The sequence below is a fragment of the Monodelphis domestica genome, chromosome 1 (assembly GCF_027887165.1).
Source record: "Monodelphis domestica isolate mMonDom1 chromosome 1, mMonDom1.pri, whole genome shotgun sequence".
Taxonomy (NCBI): Eukaryota; Metazoa; Chordata; class Mammalia; order Didelphimorphia; family Didelphidae; genus Monodelphis; species Monodelphis domestica.
In genome coordinates, this window is record NC_077227.1 from 550,793,337 (window position 1) to 550,811,030 (window position 17,694).

A 17,694-nucleotide genomic window follows, 5' to 3' on the forward strand; every position below is an offset into this window, starting at 1 on the left:
GAACAATCTGCAGGGATCTAAAAAACACTATCTACAAGCAGAGGATAAACTGTGGGAGTAAAAACACGGAGGAAAAGCAACTGCTGGACTACAGGGGTTGAGGGGATATGACTGAGGAAAGACTCTAAATGAACACTCTAATGCAAATACCAATAACAGGGAAATGGGTTCGAGTCAAGAACACATGTGATAACCAGTGGAATCGTGCGTCGGCTATGGGAGAGGTGGTGGGAAGGGGGTGGGGGGGGGGAGGAAAAGAAAATGATCTTTGTTTCCAATGAATAATGTTTGGAAATGACCAAATAAAATAATGTTTAAAGTGAAAAAAAAAAAGCTTCCTACAGAAAGTAAGATTTTACTTGAGACCTAAAGGAAGCCAAGAAATAGACTAGGAGGGATAGAAGTCTAGGGAGAACTATCCAATGAAAATGCATGGAGTCATGAGATTGAGTGTCTTGTGTTAGAAACAAGAAAACTGTCAGTAGAACACAGAGTAGTACCTAGAGGGGAGTAAAATGTAAGTAGTTTGGAGTGATAGGAAGAAGCCAGATCCCAAAAGACTTTAAAAGCCAAGCAAAGGATTTTAGATTTGATCCTGAAGGTCACAGAGAGCCAGTGGAGTTTACTGAAGGAGTGGTGAGAGGAAGGTGATATAATAGACTTGCACGTGAGGAAAGATCACTCTGTTAGCCAAGAATGAGGAGAGAAACAAGATTATTGAGATAGCACAGGTGTGAAATGAAGAGAGACTATGCCAAGGACACAGCCATATCAGAGGAGAAAAGTGAGAGGAAAGAAAGTTAGGGGCATTAATAATTATAGATGACTTCTGAAAGGAATTTAGCCACAAAAAGGAAAAAGAGATATAGAACTCTAGCTAGTGGGACTGGATAGATAGAGTAAAAGCTTTTTGACTATGAGGGTCATGATCATTTTTGTAGGTAGCAGAGAAGCAGTCAATAGATGGAGTGAGATTGAAGATTAGTGGGAGGGTATATATATGTAGAAGGGGAAATATCTTTGAGAAGATGAGTTGGAAGGTGATCAAATACATGCCTTGGAAAGGAAAAGGCCCACTTCTTCATGGCAGGTAGAGATGAAGGAGGAAATGGTGGAAGAAGGCAGAGGAGGGGAAAACAAAGATCTCTTCAAATAGCCTCAGATTTTTCAATGAAATATGAAGTAAGGCTCTCATCTGAGAGGGTAACAGGAAAGGGAACTATAGAATATTTGAGAAGGGATAAAAAGATGTGGAAGAAGCATTGTAGTGAGAGGGACGGAATAAATTAGGCAAGAATGGTCTTGATGCAGTCAAGGACCCAGTAACCACAATTTCATGACTGTCTACATTTTCTACACAAAGATACTGCTTCATATGACAGCACATGATAGGAGCCAGGGCAGTAAATGGTAGAAATCATCCAAGGCTTTGGCTTGGCAGAGCATGATCATTGATAGAATAAGGGAGTGCTAGATTCTAAAGAAGATAATGGAGAGTTGAACTGGTTCAGCAGGAGGTCAGCAAGAGGAAAGGAGAAGAGGGTAACTATTTCAAGGGTAATGGCCTGGTAAAAAAAAATTGAGAAGTGGGAAAATTGGAGGTCACCAAGAAGATGAAGTAGGGGATTAAGAGTTATGAGATAGAGAAATGATATAACAAAAAGTTATGATCTTTCTGCCCTAGTTCATCTCACCTGTCTCAAACTTTTCACAGGATTTATATTGGAAAGGAATTTTAAGATCCTCTAGTCACAGGGTTCTTAACCTTTTAAAAATCATGAACACCTTTGGCAATCTGAAAAGCCTATGGATTTCTTCTTTGAATAGTGCTTTTAAAAGCATAAAATATACAGTATTACAAAGAAAACCAATTATATTAAAATTCAAACTAAATATTTCGTTAAAAACAAGAAAATCAGGGGCAGCTGGGTAGCTCAGTGGATTGAAAGCCAGGCCTAGAGGCAGGAGGTCCTAAGTTCAAATGTGGCCTCAGACACTTCCCAGCTGTGTGACCCTGGGCAAGTCACTTAACCCCCATTGCCTAGCCTTTACCACTCTTCTGCCTTGGAACCAATACCCAGTATTGATTCCAAGATGGAAGGTAAGGGTTTAAAAAAAAAATCATGGATCCCCTGATTGATTAACTCTAACCCCTTCAGTTTTATAGAAAAGGAAATGGAGAGCTAGAGTTCACACCTCTAGGAAGCCACAAAATTAGTAAGAATTCTCCCAAACTATTTTCTACACACTGAAATTGAACTTTGGCTAAAACGTCCCCTTTATATTGTGTGGTTTCTATGGTTGATTACTAGTTCTTCTCTTGTCACTGACAATCTCAGTCTCTGAGTGTATCCACTCAGCAGGTCATCCCAGAAGTTAAGTGACAACTCATAGCTTCAAAGGCAAGCCCACTCACTTCTAAGGCCTTTTGGCTAAGATCAAGTGTACTCTCAAAGGTAAACCCAGTCTATAATGATCTTCTTTTCTTAAGATCCTGGGAAGGTGACAGATGAAGGTCGCATTGCTTTTAGGGGACAAAGAGGACTTGAAGAGGGAAATGGCATTTTCTGGTTTTCCATGACAAAAACCAAGAACTTTCAAGAGAGTCCAATTCAAGCAGCATGTGGAAGAGAGTGTAGTGGACAGTGTAAGGAATTGCTTCTCAGACTTTCCTTCTTGTTTAGCCTTTCAGGTTGTCCTAGAGCCAAGAAAAGTGGAATCAGGATAGCCCAAAGTAAAGAAGACAAAGAAGACCAAGAGCCCATTAGGTAAGTGGAACGCTAAGATCTATTAAATCAATTTGTACAATACAGATTTAATAATGGTTAACACTAGACAATCCAAAAAGTGTCACTAAAGTAGGTAGTGGCCATTAGCAAAGTAAAGTAGAAACCAAACCATCCTTTTAAAAATTTAGTAAAGAAGAGAAAGCTTGTTTCATTATCAAAAGTAGAATACGAGGATAGCTGTAGAGCATCAATGAAGAAATAGATATTACAGCTAATGTCCAACAGAAAGTTAATGTTCATCAGAAAGTCCTGAAGGTTTGTCTAATGTTTAGTACACCCCTCGACACAAAACTATTGATGGGATCATACATTCAGTGCTGGAAGGGATTTTAGGCATCATCTGGTCCAACTCCCTCATTTTATAGATGAGAAAACTGGGTACAGGGAAGTGAAAAAAAATTACCTAAGGATGTCCCTGGTAGTAAGTGGCAGGGGTGGGATTTAAACCCAGGATTTCTGACTGCAGATCCATTGCTCTTATAGCTGTGATAGAGAGGCAGTCAGGGTAACCTTCAAGACAGAAGTCTGGACCTACCTGGAATGGAGAAACTCTGAATTAGAATCTTACTTCAGATTTTTACTAGTTCGGTGACTGTGTTGTCCAAGTGACTTGCCCTCTCTGAACCAGTTACCCCAACTGTAATAAAAGGATAACAATGATAACAGCTACCCATCTGGGTTGTTGTGAGGATCAAGTGAGAAATTTGGAAAGCACTTTGCAAATCTTAAAGTGACATATTTCAATCACACTATTATTATCATTGTTATTGTTTTTACATCCTGCTGTATTAATGCAACAAATTACAAGTTTTTCACAAAGTCTTGTGTGTGATGCATATCTCCTTTAAAACACATAAAATAAACTTTTGTAAGAACTGTTATAATAATGTCCTTCAACTGTAAAATAATAACAATAATAATAGCTAACATTTCTATATTGCTTACTACATTCTAGGCATTATGCTGAACTCTACAATTTTTATTTCATTTACCCTCACAAAATCCTGAGAATTAGGTGCTGTTTTCATTCCCATTTTACTGATGAGGAAACTGAGGCAAACAGGAGTTAAGTGACTTGCCCAGGGTCATACAGCTAGTAAGTATCTGAGGTCAGATTTTCACTCAGTTCTTCCTAACTCTAGGCCTGGCACTCTATCCATTGCACCACCTAAATAATCTTGTTAGCTGATATGCCTAGCTCTCACAGGTATTGTGAGGATCAAATGAGAAGTTATGAACATACCTGATGACTCAAAATACACTCTCTAAATGCCAGCTATTATTACTTCTTGCTACATGCAGTTTAATTTTTTTAATAGACATGAAACCATTTGATTTACTGATTCAGTAAGGAAAGATGTGATCTTGAGATGATGAGAAGGCACATTGACATCTCAGGTGAATGTTTTCTAGAGTCTGGATATATATTGAGAATGGACATCAGACAACCCTCAGGCTATTGTGGTGCATCAGCCCATGCTTGGACATCAGCTGTGATAGAGATGCCTCAGGGTGTCTTAATTAACTAGCAGGATATGTTCTGGCTAACAATACACTAGTATCCTGTAGGGAACATAAAGTGGCCAATTGAGTGTTCCAACTCCTGCCCCCTGGATTTCCTAAATGTTAAAGCCAAAAGCACAATTCTCCTCCTCATTTAAAACTTAATCCCATTCAATCTTCAAGCTGAAAATAATGAGACTAAACTAGATCCCCTGTGAATTTTGCATTGTCCTCTTCCAAAGACCAGTAATCCATCCCAAAGTAGAGCTTTTGAAAAAAAAAATCTTTCCAAAAGAAAATAAGCCTAATTTTCCAACCTGCTTCTAAGTTGGAGCCCATCTCCATCTGCCAGGAGCTCTCCCCCTATGAGCTGATATAGTTAATGAGTCCACTAGGTGGCGTCTTTGTTGATTTCACTTTATTATTTTTTTTCTTCTTTCTTTCTTTCTTTTTTTTTTTGAGTCCGTAGAGCATGATTGTTCTTTTTTTTTTCATGTCAGGTTGTTTTGACTTTGTTGTAGAGGCTACCAGGTATATGATGGCAAGACAGTAAAGTTTATCTCATCTATCTGCTATCCAGATGTCCAGTTCCTGGTTGTGATGGTCAGGGTCATATAACTGGAAAGTATGCATCCCACCGCAGTGCGTCAGGGTGCCCTCTAGCAGCCAAAAGGCAAAAGGATGGGTACTTAAATGGCTCCCAGTTCTCTTGGAAGTCAGTGAAGACGGAAGGTATGTCATGTCCCACTCCAGGATGTGATGGCTCAGGACACGTCAGTGGTAGTTTCCTTACACACCGCAGGTGAGTAATTCCCCCGTTGGTTGTTGTCTATGATGAGACCCCTTTTCATTAGTCTGGAATGATCTTATGTCCAGTCTCCTGGTCATGGTGTGAATAGATGTGAACTGGAGCTTTTCATAAGCTCATCATAGTCTCTTCAATGGAAAAGAAAGACAAAGCCTGACACACAGTAAGGGAATCCATCAAGTCTTCAGAGGAGAGACAGAATAAAAGCTTTAGAAAAGAAGCAGATACATTTTGAGTACAAGCTCAAGTGTCATTAGATGCTCCAAAATACAAGTTTTTCAAAGTACTATGTCCAGGGCAGATAGGTATCTCCATTAATACCGGTAAAATAAGTATCTGCAAGAGCTAGTTCAATAATTACTATAGACTTGCCCTTAGTATAAAGTGCTGAAGCCCAACCTTTGATTCTAATGTGTCTCCAAGCAGTGTAAGAGAAATTAGGAAATTGTCAAAAGATTCTCCCAGCCCAAATACTTTGGCTTTGCTTTGTTCTGTAGCGTAGTTTGAAATACAGAGAAATATCCAGAAGATCCTAGGACTTTGAGGTAGAAAGGAACTTGGAGGTCATCTAGTCCAACCCCTTATTTTTATGGATGAGAAAGCCAAGGCTCACAGGAAGTGCACAGTATCAGAAACAGAATCCAAATCCAGTCCTTTGATTCCCAATCTACTGTTCATTCCAGATTCAACTAATCTCAAGGTTTCGAGGGACTTCAAAACCACCTCATCCTATTTGATACCACACATTGCCAAATCAAATGTTATTAGTATGTCACAATGACAAAAAAAGTTTAGAATATATATTATCAAAACAGAGACGTAAACAGCAGTAGTTTATGTAGCCCAGATGAGCAGAGACTTGTGGAATGAATATATAACAACTACTCACCTGCTCTCTAAATTTAACTAGACTACAGCAAGTCTATGGCAGGTGATTACAAGTTTAGAGAATGTAGAGAAACACTTGCAAAAGTTGCTCATCGAGTTCTCCCTCTTACTCTTACCTGAAGGATTATCAGTCTGCATCCTAGATGTACTTATAATATACTAGCAAGAATAAAAGGAAGCCAAAGTGACAAATATAACAGTAGATATGATGTCAGTGAAGATGGGTCCTTAGGCTTGGGGGAGAGAGGGAAGGTCATTTTAAAACATCCTATTTAATGCAATCCAGGTGACATGGTTGAGGGGATAGTGCACTGGCCTTGGAGTCAGCAGGACCCTTACTGGGTGACCTCGTGCAAATCACTTAGCCTGTGTGTCCTCCATTTTCCTCACCTGTAAACATATGAGGTTTGACCCCCCCCCCAAACCCTTCCAGTTCTAGAGCCATGCTCCCTTTGAATTAGGAAAACTCTCATTACAAGAAGAGGCTAAAGAAACATCTAAATACTTCGCAAAAATAGGGTCTTTCACAGAACCCTCCCCTAAAAGGAAAAGCAGTCAATGTCTTCACCCATGTAGTGTATTGGCTGTATCTACCAGATTTGTCATTAGAGAAAGGGTCCCGGTTCCAAATCCTGCTCTGTGGAATCTTGAGCAAGTCACCTAACTTCTGAAATTCAGCTTCTTTCTATGTAAAATGAAGAGGCTGAACTAGTTGATATCTAAAGGATCTTCCAGTTCAGCGTCCTATCATCATAGGACTCTATGAGGGAGCCAGAAAGCATTCATTTGGGGGGTCATGTTCTCTCATTTCTTGAAAGGTAGTTCAGGCGCCCATGTAAAATTTGCTTATGAATCATAAATACGCTAGACTATATTGAGAAACTTGTTTCCATCTGTCAATTTTTTATTGAATTGTCATAGCTAGGGGCAAAGAAAAATGATCACATATCAAGGACCATTTTACCATGGATACTATTGCTCAAAGATAGCCATTTCTCCTACTTTCTTGAAGTAGGCTAATAGATCTAAATTCTATACAGTGGCTTCTCTTCATAAACAAGTTGAAATGTTTGGAATGAAATTAGATACATTATGAAAAGAGTTGTTACCCCCAACTCCAAGCCTCCATTTCATCCTTTGTTAATTGGGGAGATTGGACAAGATGATCTCTACCCAAGATCCCAGACTATGGTTCTAATTGGCTTGACAGAGATCTGATCGTTACTATGGCCACTGCAGGCAGGAAACAGCTGTCACCTGCTCCTCCAGAAGATAATATGACCCAGGCCAATCAGTCAGCTAGCATTTATTAAATGCCCATTATGTGCCAAACACTGTGCTAAGCCTTGGGGATGTAAAGAAAGCCAAAATAAAACAAACAACAGCAACAAGCCAATCCCTGCTCTCAAGGAGCTGATAGTCTAATGGTGGAGATAACATACAAACAGCAATATGGGGGAAACACAGAGGGTAGGCATAGAAAGACCAAGAAAGACTTCCTGTAGCAGATGGGATGTTAGCTGAGATCTGAAGCTAAAGGAGCTAGGAGGCAGAGATGAGAAGAGTAAGAATTCCAGGCATGGGAGACGGCCATTGAAAGTGCTCAAATTTAGGAGGCAGAAGTGTTCTGAGGAACAGCAAGGAGACCAGTGTCACTGGACCTCAGAGTATGTGGCTGAGGGGTAAGAAGACTGGAAAAATAGAAGAGGCCAGAATATTTTGATTGGCTTTGAAAGCCAATCAAAGAATTTTATATTCTATCTCATATCTCCAGTGGAACAACATGGAATACCATTTTTGGCAATGTTCATGATTCCTCCACACCTGTCCCCCCAGTGCTTAGTTTGGTTAACTTTCCATTGTTTCTACCTAAGTAGAAAAAAGGAGTGATTTTTCCTCCAAAGCACAGTCTCCAAGATTCATGCCTCTTGTCTTTTCTCTCTTTTCCTTACTATAGAACGGCAGCCTCAGTTCATGAGTGTTCACAAACACATAGCCACTGTATCCTACAACAAAAGAGCATCTTCCTGGTTTTACACACACACACACACACACACACACACACACACACACACACACACACACTCTTGAACAATAGTCAGGGTCCAAAAAGATGGTAGCAGATCAGAACCATGGGTCAACTTGGATAAGATGAAAATGAAGAGATGACAAATAGTGACTTATACATGACTTTAAATGATCAACTGTACAGGTTCTAGCTAGACAATAGTCTGTGTGGAAAAGATGTAAGCTCAGTAAGAATGGATATAGTGATAAGGCAGTCAAAAAAAATCTCATGAAATCTTAGACTGCATAGTACCCAGAGGAAGAAGGAAATAGGTCTGTGTTCCATCTGGCCAGACCACATCTGGCATTATTGTAATTAGAGGCCCATATTTTATGAAGGACATCCTTCCTTGACAAGCCGTAGCATGTCCAGAGCAAGGTGAATAAGGCTAAAGTACAGTGAGTGGCTTAGAAGCAATTACTTTCTGGAATAAAAGAAGGAACTGATGATATTTATTTTGGAAAAAGCATGGGAGCATCTGGGTGACTCAGTGAATTGAAAGTTAGGCCCAGAGATGGGAGGTCCTAGGTTCAAATCTGGCATCAGACACTTCCCAGATGTGTGACCCTGGGCAAGTCACAACCCCCATTGCCTAGCCGTTACCACTCTTCTGCCTTGGAACCAATACCTAGTATTGTTTCTAAGACAGAAGATAAGGGTTAAAAAAGGAAAGAAAAGAAATGAATAAAGCATCTTTTAGAAGAGAGGTGATAGATTACAGGTGTAGAAAGAGACACACTGTCAAAAATACTCAAGGCATTAATTTGTCTTGTTGAACTGTACATCTTTGTGACAAACAAGGTTAGATTATAAATGATAATGATAGTTTAAAAAACAATGAAATGTAAATAAGTAGAAAAGGCTTTTATAATGCACTTTCTATGTATTGGGAATAATGCTAAACACTAGGAATACAGAAGAAGCAAAAAAATATTCCCTGCCCTCATGGAACTTACATTCTAATGGGGAAGACAACACATAAAAAAGGAACTGAAATTTTTGGCCTATGGGGTAGAAGAGAAACCTGTGTAAGAGATATCCCTGCACGGCCATGGTAGAAAAGTTCAGAGAACAGAATCAGAGCTAGGAGAAGAATAAAGTGAAGATGGCTGGCTTAGGCATTTAATTAAAATGGATGTAGGTCCTGGTAGGAATTCACCCAACAGATGAGGCGACCTTCAAGGTGGAAGCATTATCCAGGGCGAAAAGGCTTCTGCAGAATTGTGAAGAAGTCTGGAAAGTCATAAGCAGAGCTGGAAGAGGATTAAAGTAATTAAAAATAATAATAGTAAGAGGAAATGTTAGAATTGTTATTAGGAGTAATAGATAAAAGTTTCAGAGAACTAGATTTCCATTCAAAAATGGAAAGAAATAGCTTTTAAGAGAACTTTTCCAAATGGAAACATGTTATTTAAGGAGAAATCATGGACACTCCCTCCCACTCTACTTCACTGTAGAAATTGAGTACTTGAGTAGGAATTCCTGTTCAGGTAGCAGATTGACTAAGTGAACTTAAGTCCCTTCTAACTCTCAGATTTTGTGATTTTACATCACTGTTAGTTTGACATCATTTTAAACCATTTAATAAATTCTTTCAACTGTTGCATTGCTGCCTTTTTCTTTCCTGTGGAGGCCTCTCCTGTGACCCATGGGAAAGGACCTGTGGGCCTTTCATGAAAACTCTCCTGACCCCTCCTCATATAATGAATAATAAATTTTTTCAGTTTTCTAGGTTCTTGGAGAAGCAGCATTTTTCCATTTTTCATCCTTGATTAAAACCATTTTTCAGATTTACTATTATCTTCTGGAGTCTGTCCATAAAAACAAACAATCAAACAAACAACAACAAAACACTTTTACTAGTCTTTCCCCCAGTTAGGAACACTTACCCAGTTTCCTAGAACTGAGTACCCATATCCATCAGAATACTTTCATTCCTTCCCTCTTGTTCTTGATCTTACTGTTCACTAACAGCTTATTACCCCAGGGCCTCCATTCCACAACAGCTAATCCTAGATTCTCCTAAATATTTCTCTAAGCTTTCAGTTTCCTTCCTCAGAACTCTTGAATCCTTCACCAGAGCCATCAGTCCACTTGTCCTAACCCTGGGAGGTCTTCATTCCACGTCCACCAAGATTACAATTTCCATATGAAACTCCAATTTATCATATCTCCATCATCTGTCTTCTCTTCCAAACTTTTCAGTAGTTCCCTCTTATCAACTAAATAAAAGAATAAACTCTCTAGTTTAGCATTCTAGGTCCTTTGCCCTCTGGCTTAAACCCAGGCCTCTAGCCTTCTCTCATATTGCTGAACATATGCAGCACTCCAGCTAACAAAACACCTTGTCACTTAGTCACATCTGACTCTCTGTGACACCATGTGGGGTTTTGCTGGCAGACATTCCTGGAAGTCTTTTGCCATTTCTTTCTCTAGCTCACTTTTCAGATGAGGAAACTGAGACAAACAAGTTTAAGTGACTTACCCAGGGTCACATTGCTACTATAACAAGCCAGATTTGAAGTCACAAAAATGAGTCTTCTTAACTTCAGGCCCAGGACTCTATCCATTGCATCACCTAGCTGAACTTAATCTTCTTTAATTATATTAAGGAAGATAATGTTTCCTACTGAAGAATTCTAGTCTTAGATTCAAGAAGACCTGGGTTCAGATCTTGCCTTTATTATTTACTGGCTAATTATTACTGAATGAATCATTTTATCTATCTGAGCTTTAGTTTCATCATCTGTAAAAAAAAAAAATAGCTGTGTTAATGCCCAAAGTACTACCTCATAGGGACATTAAGAGACTCAAGTTAGATAATATATGTAAAGTACTTTGTAAATATTAAAGAACTATTATAAATGCCAATTTTTAATATAACTATCATATGTTTTTCTCATCTCAAGTCTTTGTTAATATAATTCTTTGTACCTTTGTAACCTCTTCAGCCCCAACCAGTCGAAACTCTTTCTACCTCAAGACCATGCTCAATACTACCTCCTCCATGAAGCCTTCCCTCACTTTTTCAAAGGAAGTTTATTTTTATTTTCTTAAACCTCTCATAGCATTTTTCTCATATTCCTTTTCTATTGTTCATATTCTTTTATTTTGCATTTTGGTTATAATATTGTATTATAATAATAATATACCTGCTTGTTGAAATGTTGAATGCAACACATAGTCTAACTAGGATTAGTTCTTTATTGCCTCACCTGCAATGTGAGATGTTAGTTTCCCCTTTCTTACATTCTTTGGTTACTAAACCCCTAGATGAGTACTATGGAGATCAATTAGCTATAGTTTAGATTTTGGTTATCTCAAAGGTCTACTCAAAGGGAAGCAGTAGAGAGGAATTCAGGGTATAATATGAAGCAGATTAGGGTCACTGTTTGTTTCTTACATAAATAGCACATAGATATGCAAAAATGCAAAACAATCGTAGTGATCATTGACAGAATAACTAAAAACAGGATCCAGTAACTTCATTTATAACTACTGATATTCTTATTCTCTAAGAAGGCTGATATTTAAACCTCAGCAGAACATAAAGGAATCTGTTAGGCTACCTAGTAGGTATTCCATAGTCACCTCAGCTATGTATTGTCCAAACAACTCCCAATCTATATTTCCTGGTAAAAATGGATCAGACCTGGATCGATGCTCTTGTTGGCAGTGGCTATCTTCCCAAATTCATTTTAGAAAGCTACTCCCTTTACTTCTAATTTTATGTTCAGTTGTTTCAATTGTGTCTGACTCTTTGTGACCCCACTTGAATTTTCTTGGCAAAAATATTGGAGTGATTTACCATTTCCTTCCCTGGATCATTTTACAAATGAGAAAATTGAGGCAAACAGTATTAAATGACTTGCTCAGAATTACTTAGCTACTCAGTATCTGAGACCACAATTTGAACTCAGGTCTTCCTGACTGAAGGTCCAATGCTCTACACCCTGAACCACATAGCTATCCATTACTCCTAATAAGCAATGATCAGAAGGACCCAGGACCTTGAATGCCTAACTTGGCCATCAAGCCTGCTGCATATGGCCATCTCAGGATTGATACTTGTTCATCTAAGATGAGAAAAAATTTGGCACAAAAGAGACAGTCTAAAGCCTAGGTTCATCTCACCTAGATAGGAAACATGCCAGGGTGTGGAATAAGCTCAGCTATACCCTCACATAGTTAAAATGTGGTCCATAGTGGGAAGAGTAGAGAACACTGAGAGTAGCGCGACTCCCTCTTAAATAGCCACCGATTCAACAGCTCTTTCTGCTTAGCAGCCAATAAGTGGCCACTGTCTCATGACCTCAAAGCTCAAGCCATTCAGATAGTTTTGATAATGACTACTTTAAAATATAGTTTAAAAATCTGATACTTTACTTTTTTCCCATTAATTCCTTTGATATTCTTAACCACCATTCAGCACGGACTCACCAGTGTTTGGAAGCAGCCAAGAGCAACAGCATTGTACGAGATCAGAGTTGGTCCCTGTTGTTTTTCTGTCTCATAGCATTGTGAGATGCACAGAGATAATATTCATAGAGCATTTTTAATCCTCAAAGCTTTTAAAAGTACTGTTATCGACATAACCTTTAAACACTGTTGAATATTAAACCCAAGTTTCATTAGAGAAGTAGCATGTTAAAATAGAGGGAATGATGGATTCAGAGTCAATGGACCTAGGTTCAAATTCTTTCATTTCTTCTTACTCCCTGTATAACTCTGACCAAGTCTCAACCTCTCTGAACCTCAGTTTCCTTGTCTGTAAAATGAAAGGGTTGTACTAAATGACTTCTGCATTCACTTCTGGCTATAAACCTAAGATATTATAACTAGGGCAACATTTTGACTACTTTAAAGCATTTGTCTGTCATCGTTAGCACTGCTAGGCTCTAAGATGCCTGATTCCTCATGTTCAATCTCTTGGGTTTGTGTAGTAACAGGGACTAGATATGTAGCACAATAATCTGAAATCTCTCCCTGCTGCAGGGGGCCAGCCCTGGCAGGGTCAGGGGGTCCTTGGTGATATGACAGCATCGGCGAATAAGATGAGATGACAGTTAAAGTTTCATCTGGAGCCAGGCATCCCACTGCTCCGCTCACGCTTGGGCTGATTTTCTTTTTATAGATTCAAGGAGTACACATCTACTTGGCACACAGTTTCATTTTCAACATACATGCTTCCTTACAAGTAATGGAATAAGTCATGCATTAACTCTTACTAAATCGTTTGATTGGCATTCTATAATTATCCTACAGACTTTGATCCCATGGATTCTACCAACAAACGCAAAGCTTTACAAAAGATATATGTGTTCTCCTCATGGAGTAGGCTTAACTAGAGGTCACTTTCTCATTAACCCATGAGGTACCTAGACATGCAGTTAAGCGAAGAATAAAGTATTCGTTACGCTAGCCAAAAATGTAATCAGACTTTTATACAATTGACATTGTTGCCTAGTCTTTGGGGTCAAAGAGTATAATCAACATAACCCAATTTGAGTATTATTTCAGTAATAATTTTTCATTCTCCAATGTTTTACTAAGGTTTTACAAGACATATTGCCTTGCCTACAGATTTAACAAAACAATCCAGTGAAGTGGGGTGGAATGTACCAGCCTTTCCATGCAAGGCAATTAATATACAGTACAGTTTTGTTGGGGGTTTATGCCTAAAGGGAGTCCCATCTATGATCCCTTATCTAAATGGGTACATAGAGGTCCTTAGGTCTGATTTTGTAAGTAGAATCTCTTGAAAATATTTTAAGGAGAATTTTTGTACCATTACATATAAGGGTGGAGTTTTCCTGGAGCTGAGTGAGAATAGGATTTGTAACAATTCCAATAATAGGGGTTGTTAATAAGAGAAGAGTCACTCGGGGGGTCTAAGTGGGTATTCCATCCTTCCTGGGGGCCGCCATGCAGTCCCCGGTTTCCACCTGTGACCATGTCAGACAGCAAGGATTTGATGGCTCCTGGCATCTCCCTTCTCTCCTTTTGCTAGTGACATTGATTAGCTAAGCTGTCAAATTCAGGTCAGCAAGGGATGGATAGTTTAGATTTCTGATTAGAGCATTGTTGGTTGATTGCTTAATAGCACATCAAGCCAATGATAAGAGAGTCAGGACCAATGGAGGGTAATGAATGAGTTCTCCTGCATTCCCTATACTGAATCAACACCTAAAGGTCCCGGATAGCAATATGAGGTACACAGGGTCCACACTGCAATTCTGGAAATGATAGAGCAATAATATCAGACACTATCTATTTTTCAAGTCACTATAGTAGGAAGGAAGGAACAAAGGAAGAAAAAGGAGGAAAAGAGAGAAGTAGAGGAGAAAGGAAACATTCTTAGCATCTATGTTCCAGTTACTGTGTTAAGTGCCTTACAATTATTATCTCATGAAGATGGGTCAAATATTTCCGTAGAGTTCCAGGTATCACTAAGTGAAGAAACATCACCAAATACTGCTGTATGATTATGGTCTCCCCCAAAATACAGGAGAAATAGTTAATATAGCTACAAGCATTTATAAAACATTTTAAAAATTTGAAAAATATTCCATTTTATTTTTATAACAACTCAAGTACATGTTATTATTATCCTCATTTTACTGGTGAAGAAACTGGGGCAGAATGAAATTAAATGACTAGCACACAGTCACACAGTGTACAAGTAAAGATTTGGACTAAGTTGTTTTGTTTTGTTTTGTTTTTTTATGCCATCTCTAACACTCTGCTGCACACTTAGCTGCCTCTAAAGAAAATATGGGAAAAATAATAGTTTAAGCAATTAGGCTTAAAATGAAAATGTCCATAAGAAAAGTAAAATAGTGAGATTACTGTGATAAATTCAAAATTGATCTTGAGGAATTCACTTTCTCTTTTGGAACTTCAGGTTTTTTATCTGAGAAATAATAGAGCTTGTATTTGTAGTTGGCCTTGACAACACACTTTCTAGTTGTTTTCAGTAGCTGAAAAGTTGAAGATACAGAAAATACAGTCAAATATTGAGGATTAGGAGAGGGAATGGGAACTGTGGAAGGACAAGGGAGCAAAAAATTTAAAGATAAAGAATGGTACACTAATGAAATAAACTTTTCTCATAGGACAGAATTTGGATTAGGCCCATAAATGAATATAAAAGGAACTAAACTAGGTCCAGAATTAAGTCACAAGATGGATTGATAATGGTTCACTCAATTCGCACAATTAACCAATTACTATCCTAATCCTCTCAATTATCTCAAAATTTCCTCACAATACACACACATTTGTATATATAATATATGTATACACATATACACATGCATAAACATGTATTTGTATGGAAATGCTTTATTTATTTCTGAACAATTTAGTTAAACATTTATTAAGAGTTCAAGGTAAGGGTGATAGATGTTGAAGTTACAAAGATGAAAACTCAACCCATCTCTGGCTTCAAGGAGCTAGGTGGCCCAAGGGATACTGTGCCAGACTTGGGATTCGGGAAGACCTGAGTTCAAATCCTGATTTAGACACCTACTTACTTTGTAAACCTATACAAATAGCTTGGCCTCAGATTTCTCATCTATAAAATGGAGATAAATAATAGTATCTAACTCCTATACTATTTTAAGGATTAAATGAGCCAGCATATCTAAAGCACTTTGCAAATCATAAAGTGATATATGAATGCTACTTATTATTAGATTAGAGAAGAATTTGTTGCCACAAGTCCCAAGTTGAAATCCTGACTCTAACTCTTCCTATCTGTGCGATCTTTAACAAATCACTCAAGTTCTTTGGGACTCTGATTCCTCATCTTTAAAAGGAAAGAATTGAACTTGGTCACCTCTAACATTCTTTCCAGCCCTAAATCTGAAATCTTATTACATTGTAATATGACATGTAAGCAAACAGTTATAAGACTACAGCTCAAAGGTCTAGCTTTATAAGTATTACATCAGAGACAGACAGAGAGAGTCAGAGACAGAGACAGAGACAGAAAGAGTTTGTGTGGGTGTGGGTGCACATATGTGCAGGGTTAGAGAAAAGATTAATTGGAATTTGTGTTGTGCAATACTACTAAAGGGCTCTGAATGCCAATCTAAGGATGCTAGACTTCAGGAAGCAAATTATTGAAGGTCTTGAAATGCCACCCAAGGATTTGAGACTGCTCCAGAAGCAAATTGTTGAAAGTTTTAAGTAGCAAAATGACAGTAGCAGCTCTGTGTTTTTTTTTTCACTTTAAACATTATTTTATTTGGTCATTTCCAAACAATATTCATTGGAAACAAAGATCATTTTTCTTTTCCTCCCCCCACCCCCCCGCCTTTCCCTCTCCCACAGCCGACGCACGATTCCACTGGGTATCACATGTGGTCTTGACTCGAACCCATTTCCCTGTTGTTGGTATTTGCATTAGAGTGTTCATTTAGAGTCTCTCCTCAGTCGTATCCCCTTCCCCCCTGTAGTCAAGCAGTTGCTTTTCATCTGTGTTTTTACTCCCACAGTTTATCCTCTGCTTGTGGATAGTATTTTTTAGATCCCTGCAGATTGTTTAGGGACATTGCATTGACACCAATGGAGAAGTCCATCACCTTCGATTATACCACAGTGTTTCAGTCTCTGTGTACAATGTTCTCCTGGCTCTGCTCCTCTCGCTCTGCATCACTTCCTGGAGGTCGTTCCAGTCTCCATGGAATTCCTCCACTTTATTTTCCTTTTAGCACAATAGTATTCCATCACCAACATGTACCACAATTTGTTCAGCCATTCCCCAATTGAAGCAGCTCTGTGTTTTAAGATGAATTTGGCGACTATGTTTAAAATGAATTGAAGGAACTAGGAGAGTTAAGAAAGCCAATTAGAAGACTTTTCAATACTCTAGTCCACAGGAAATAAAGTCCTGGATGAACTAAATATGACAGCAGAAAGAGCAAAATGGAAAGGAAGGTGGACAAGTCACTTATCTATAAAATGGAAGCATGAATCTTGAATGAAATAAAAAAGAAAATGAGGAGGGATTATATTCCAGACATAGGGGAAAGCCTATGCAGAGGTAAGGAGGTGAGAGTATAGAGTGTATAGCACATTATTCCTTCCAGGAAGTGTGTAAGAACAATGCTACATGAATTTAAAACAAGAGGCACCATTTTCTATTCTGTTTTCTGAAGTATTTGTAGGGATTCTGGAAAATATTTTATCATAGATTAAAGAAAATTCCATCATTATTGACACTTCATAATCCCACTTGGAGTTTTCTTGGCAAAGATACTACAGTGGTCTGCCATTTCCTTCTCCAGTTCATTTTACAGATGAGGAAAATGAGGTAAACAGGGTTAAGAAACTTGTTGCAATTCACCCAGCTAGTAAATGTCTGAGGGGGGATTTGAGCTCAGGTCTTCTTGACTCCCTGACTCCCAGTAGGGCACCATCTAGCTACTCCTATCTCTAAACCCACTCTTGCCTGAGCAAGCATTCCCAGCACATGACCATTCAGCCTTCACTCTAAGCCTTTTAGTGAGGAAGAACCCAGTCTCTCAGGGCAGCTCAAGAACCTTATCTGAAAGTATTTGAAGACTGATTAGATTTGTTCTGCTTAGACCCAGGATGCAGAACTGGAAGCAATGATGTTGCAGAAAAGCAGA

At 38.6% G+C, this 17,694-nt stretch overlaps 1 protein-coding gene across 26 annotated transcripts in view; it reads left to right on the forward strand.

Moving 5' to 3' along the window:
- MYT1L (myelin transcription factor 1 like) overlaps positions 1–17,694 on the forward strand; it is a 730,943-nt gene that overhangs the window by 657,705 nt on the left and 55,544 nt on the right. For all 26 annotated transcript variants that reach the window (XM_056813380.1, XM_056813371.1, XM_056813377.1 and 23 more), the window contains 2 exons: positions 2,685–2,768; positions 4,873–5,094. In XM_056813380.1, the coding sequence (XP_056669358.1) occupies positions 2,685–2,768; positions 4,873–5,094 (306 nt within the window). The remainder of the gene's footprint in view (positions 1–2,684; positions 2,769–4,872; positions 5,095–17,694) is intronic.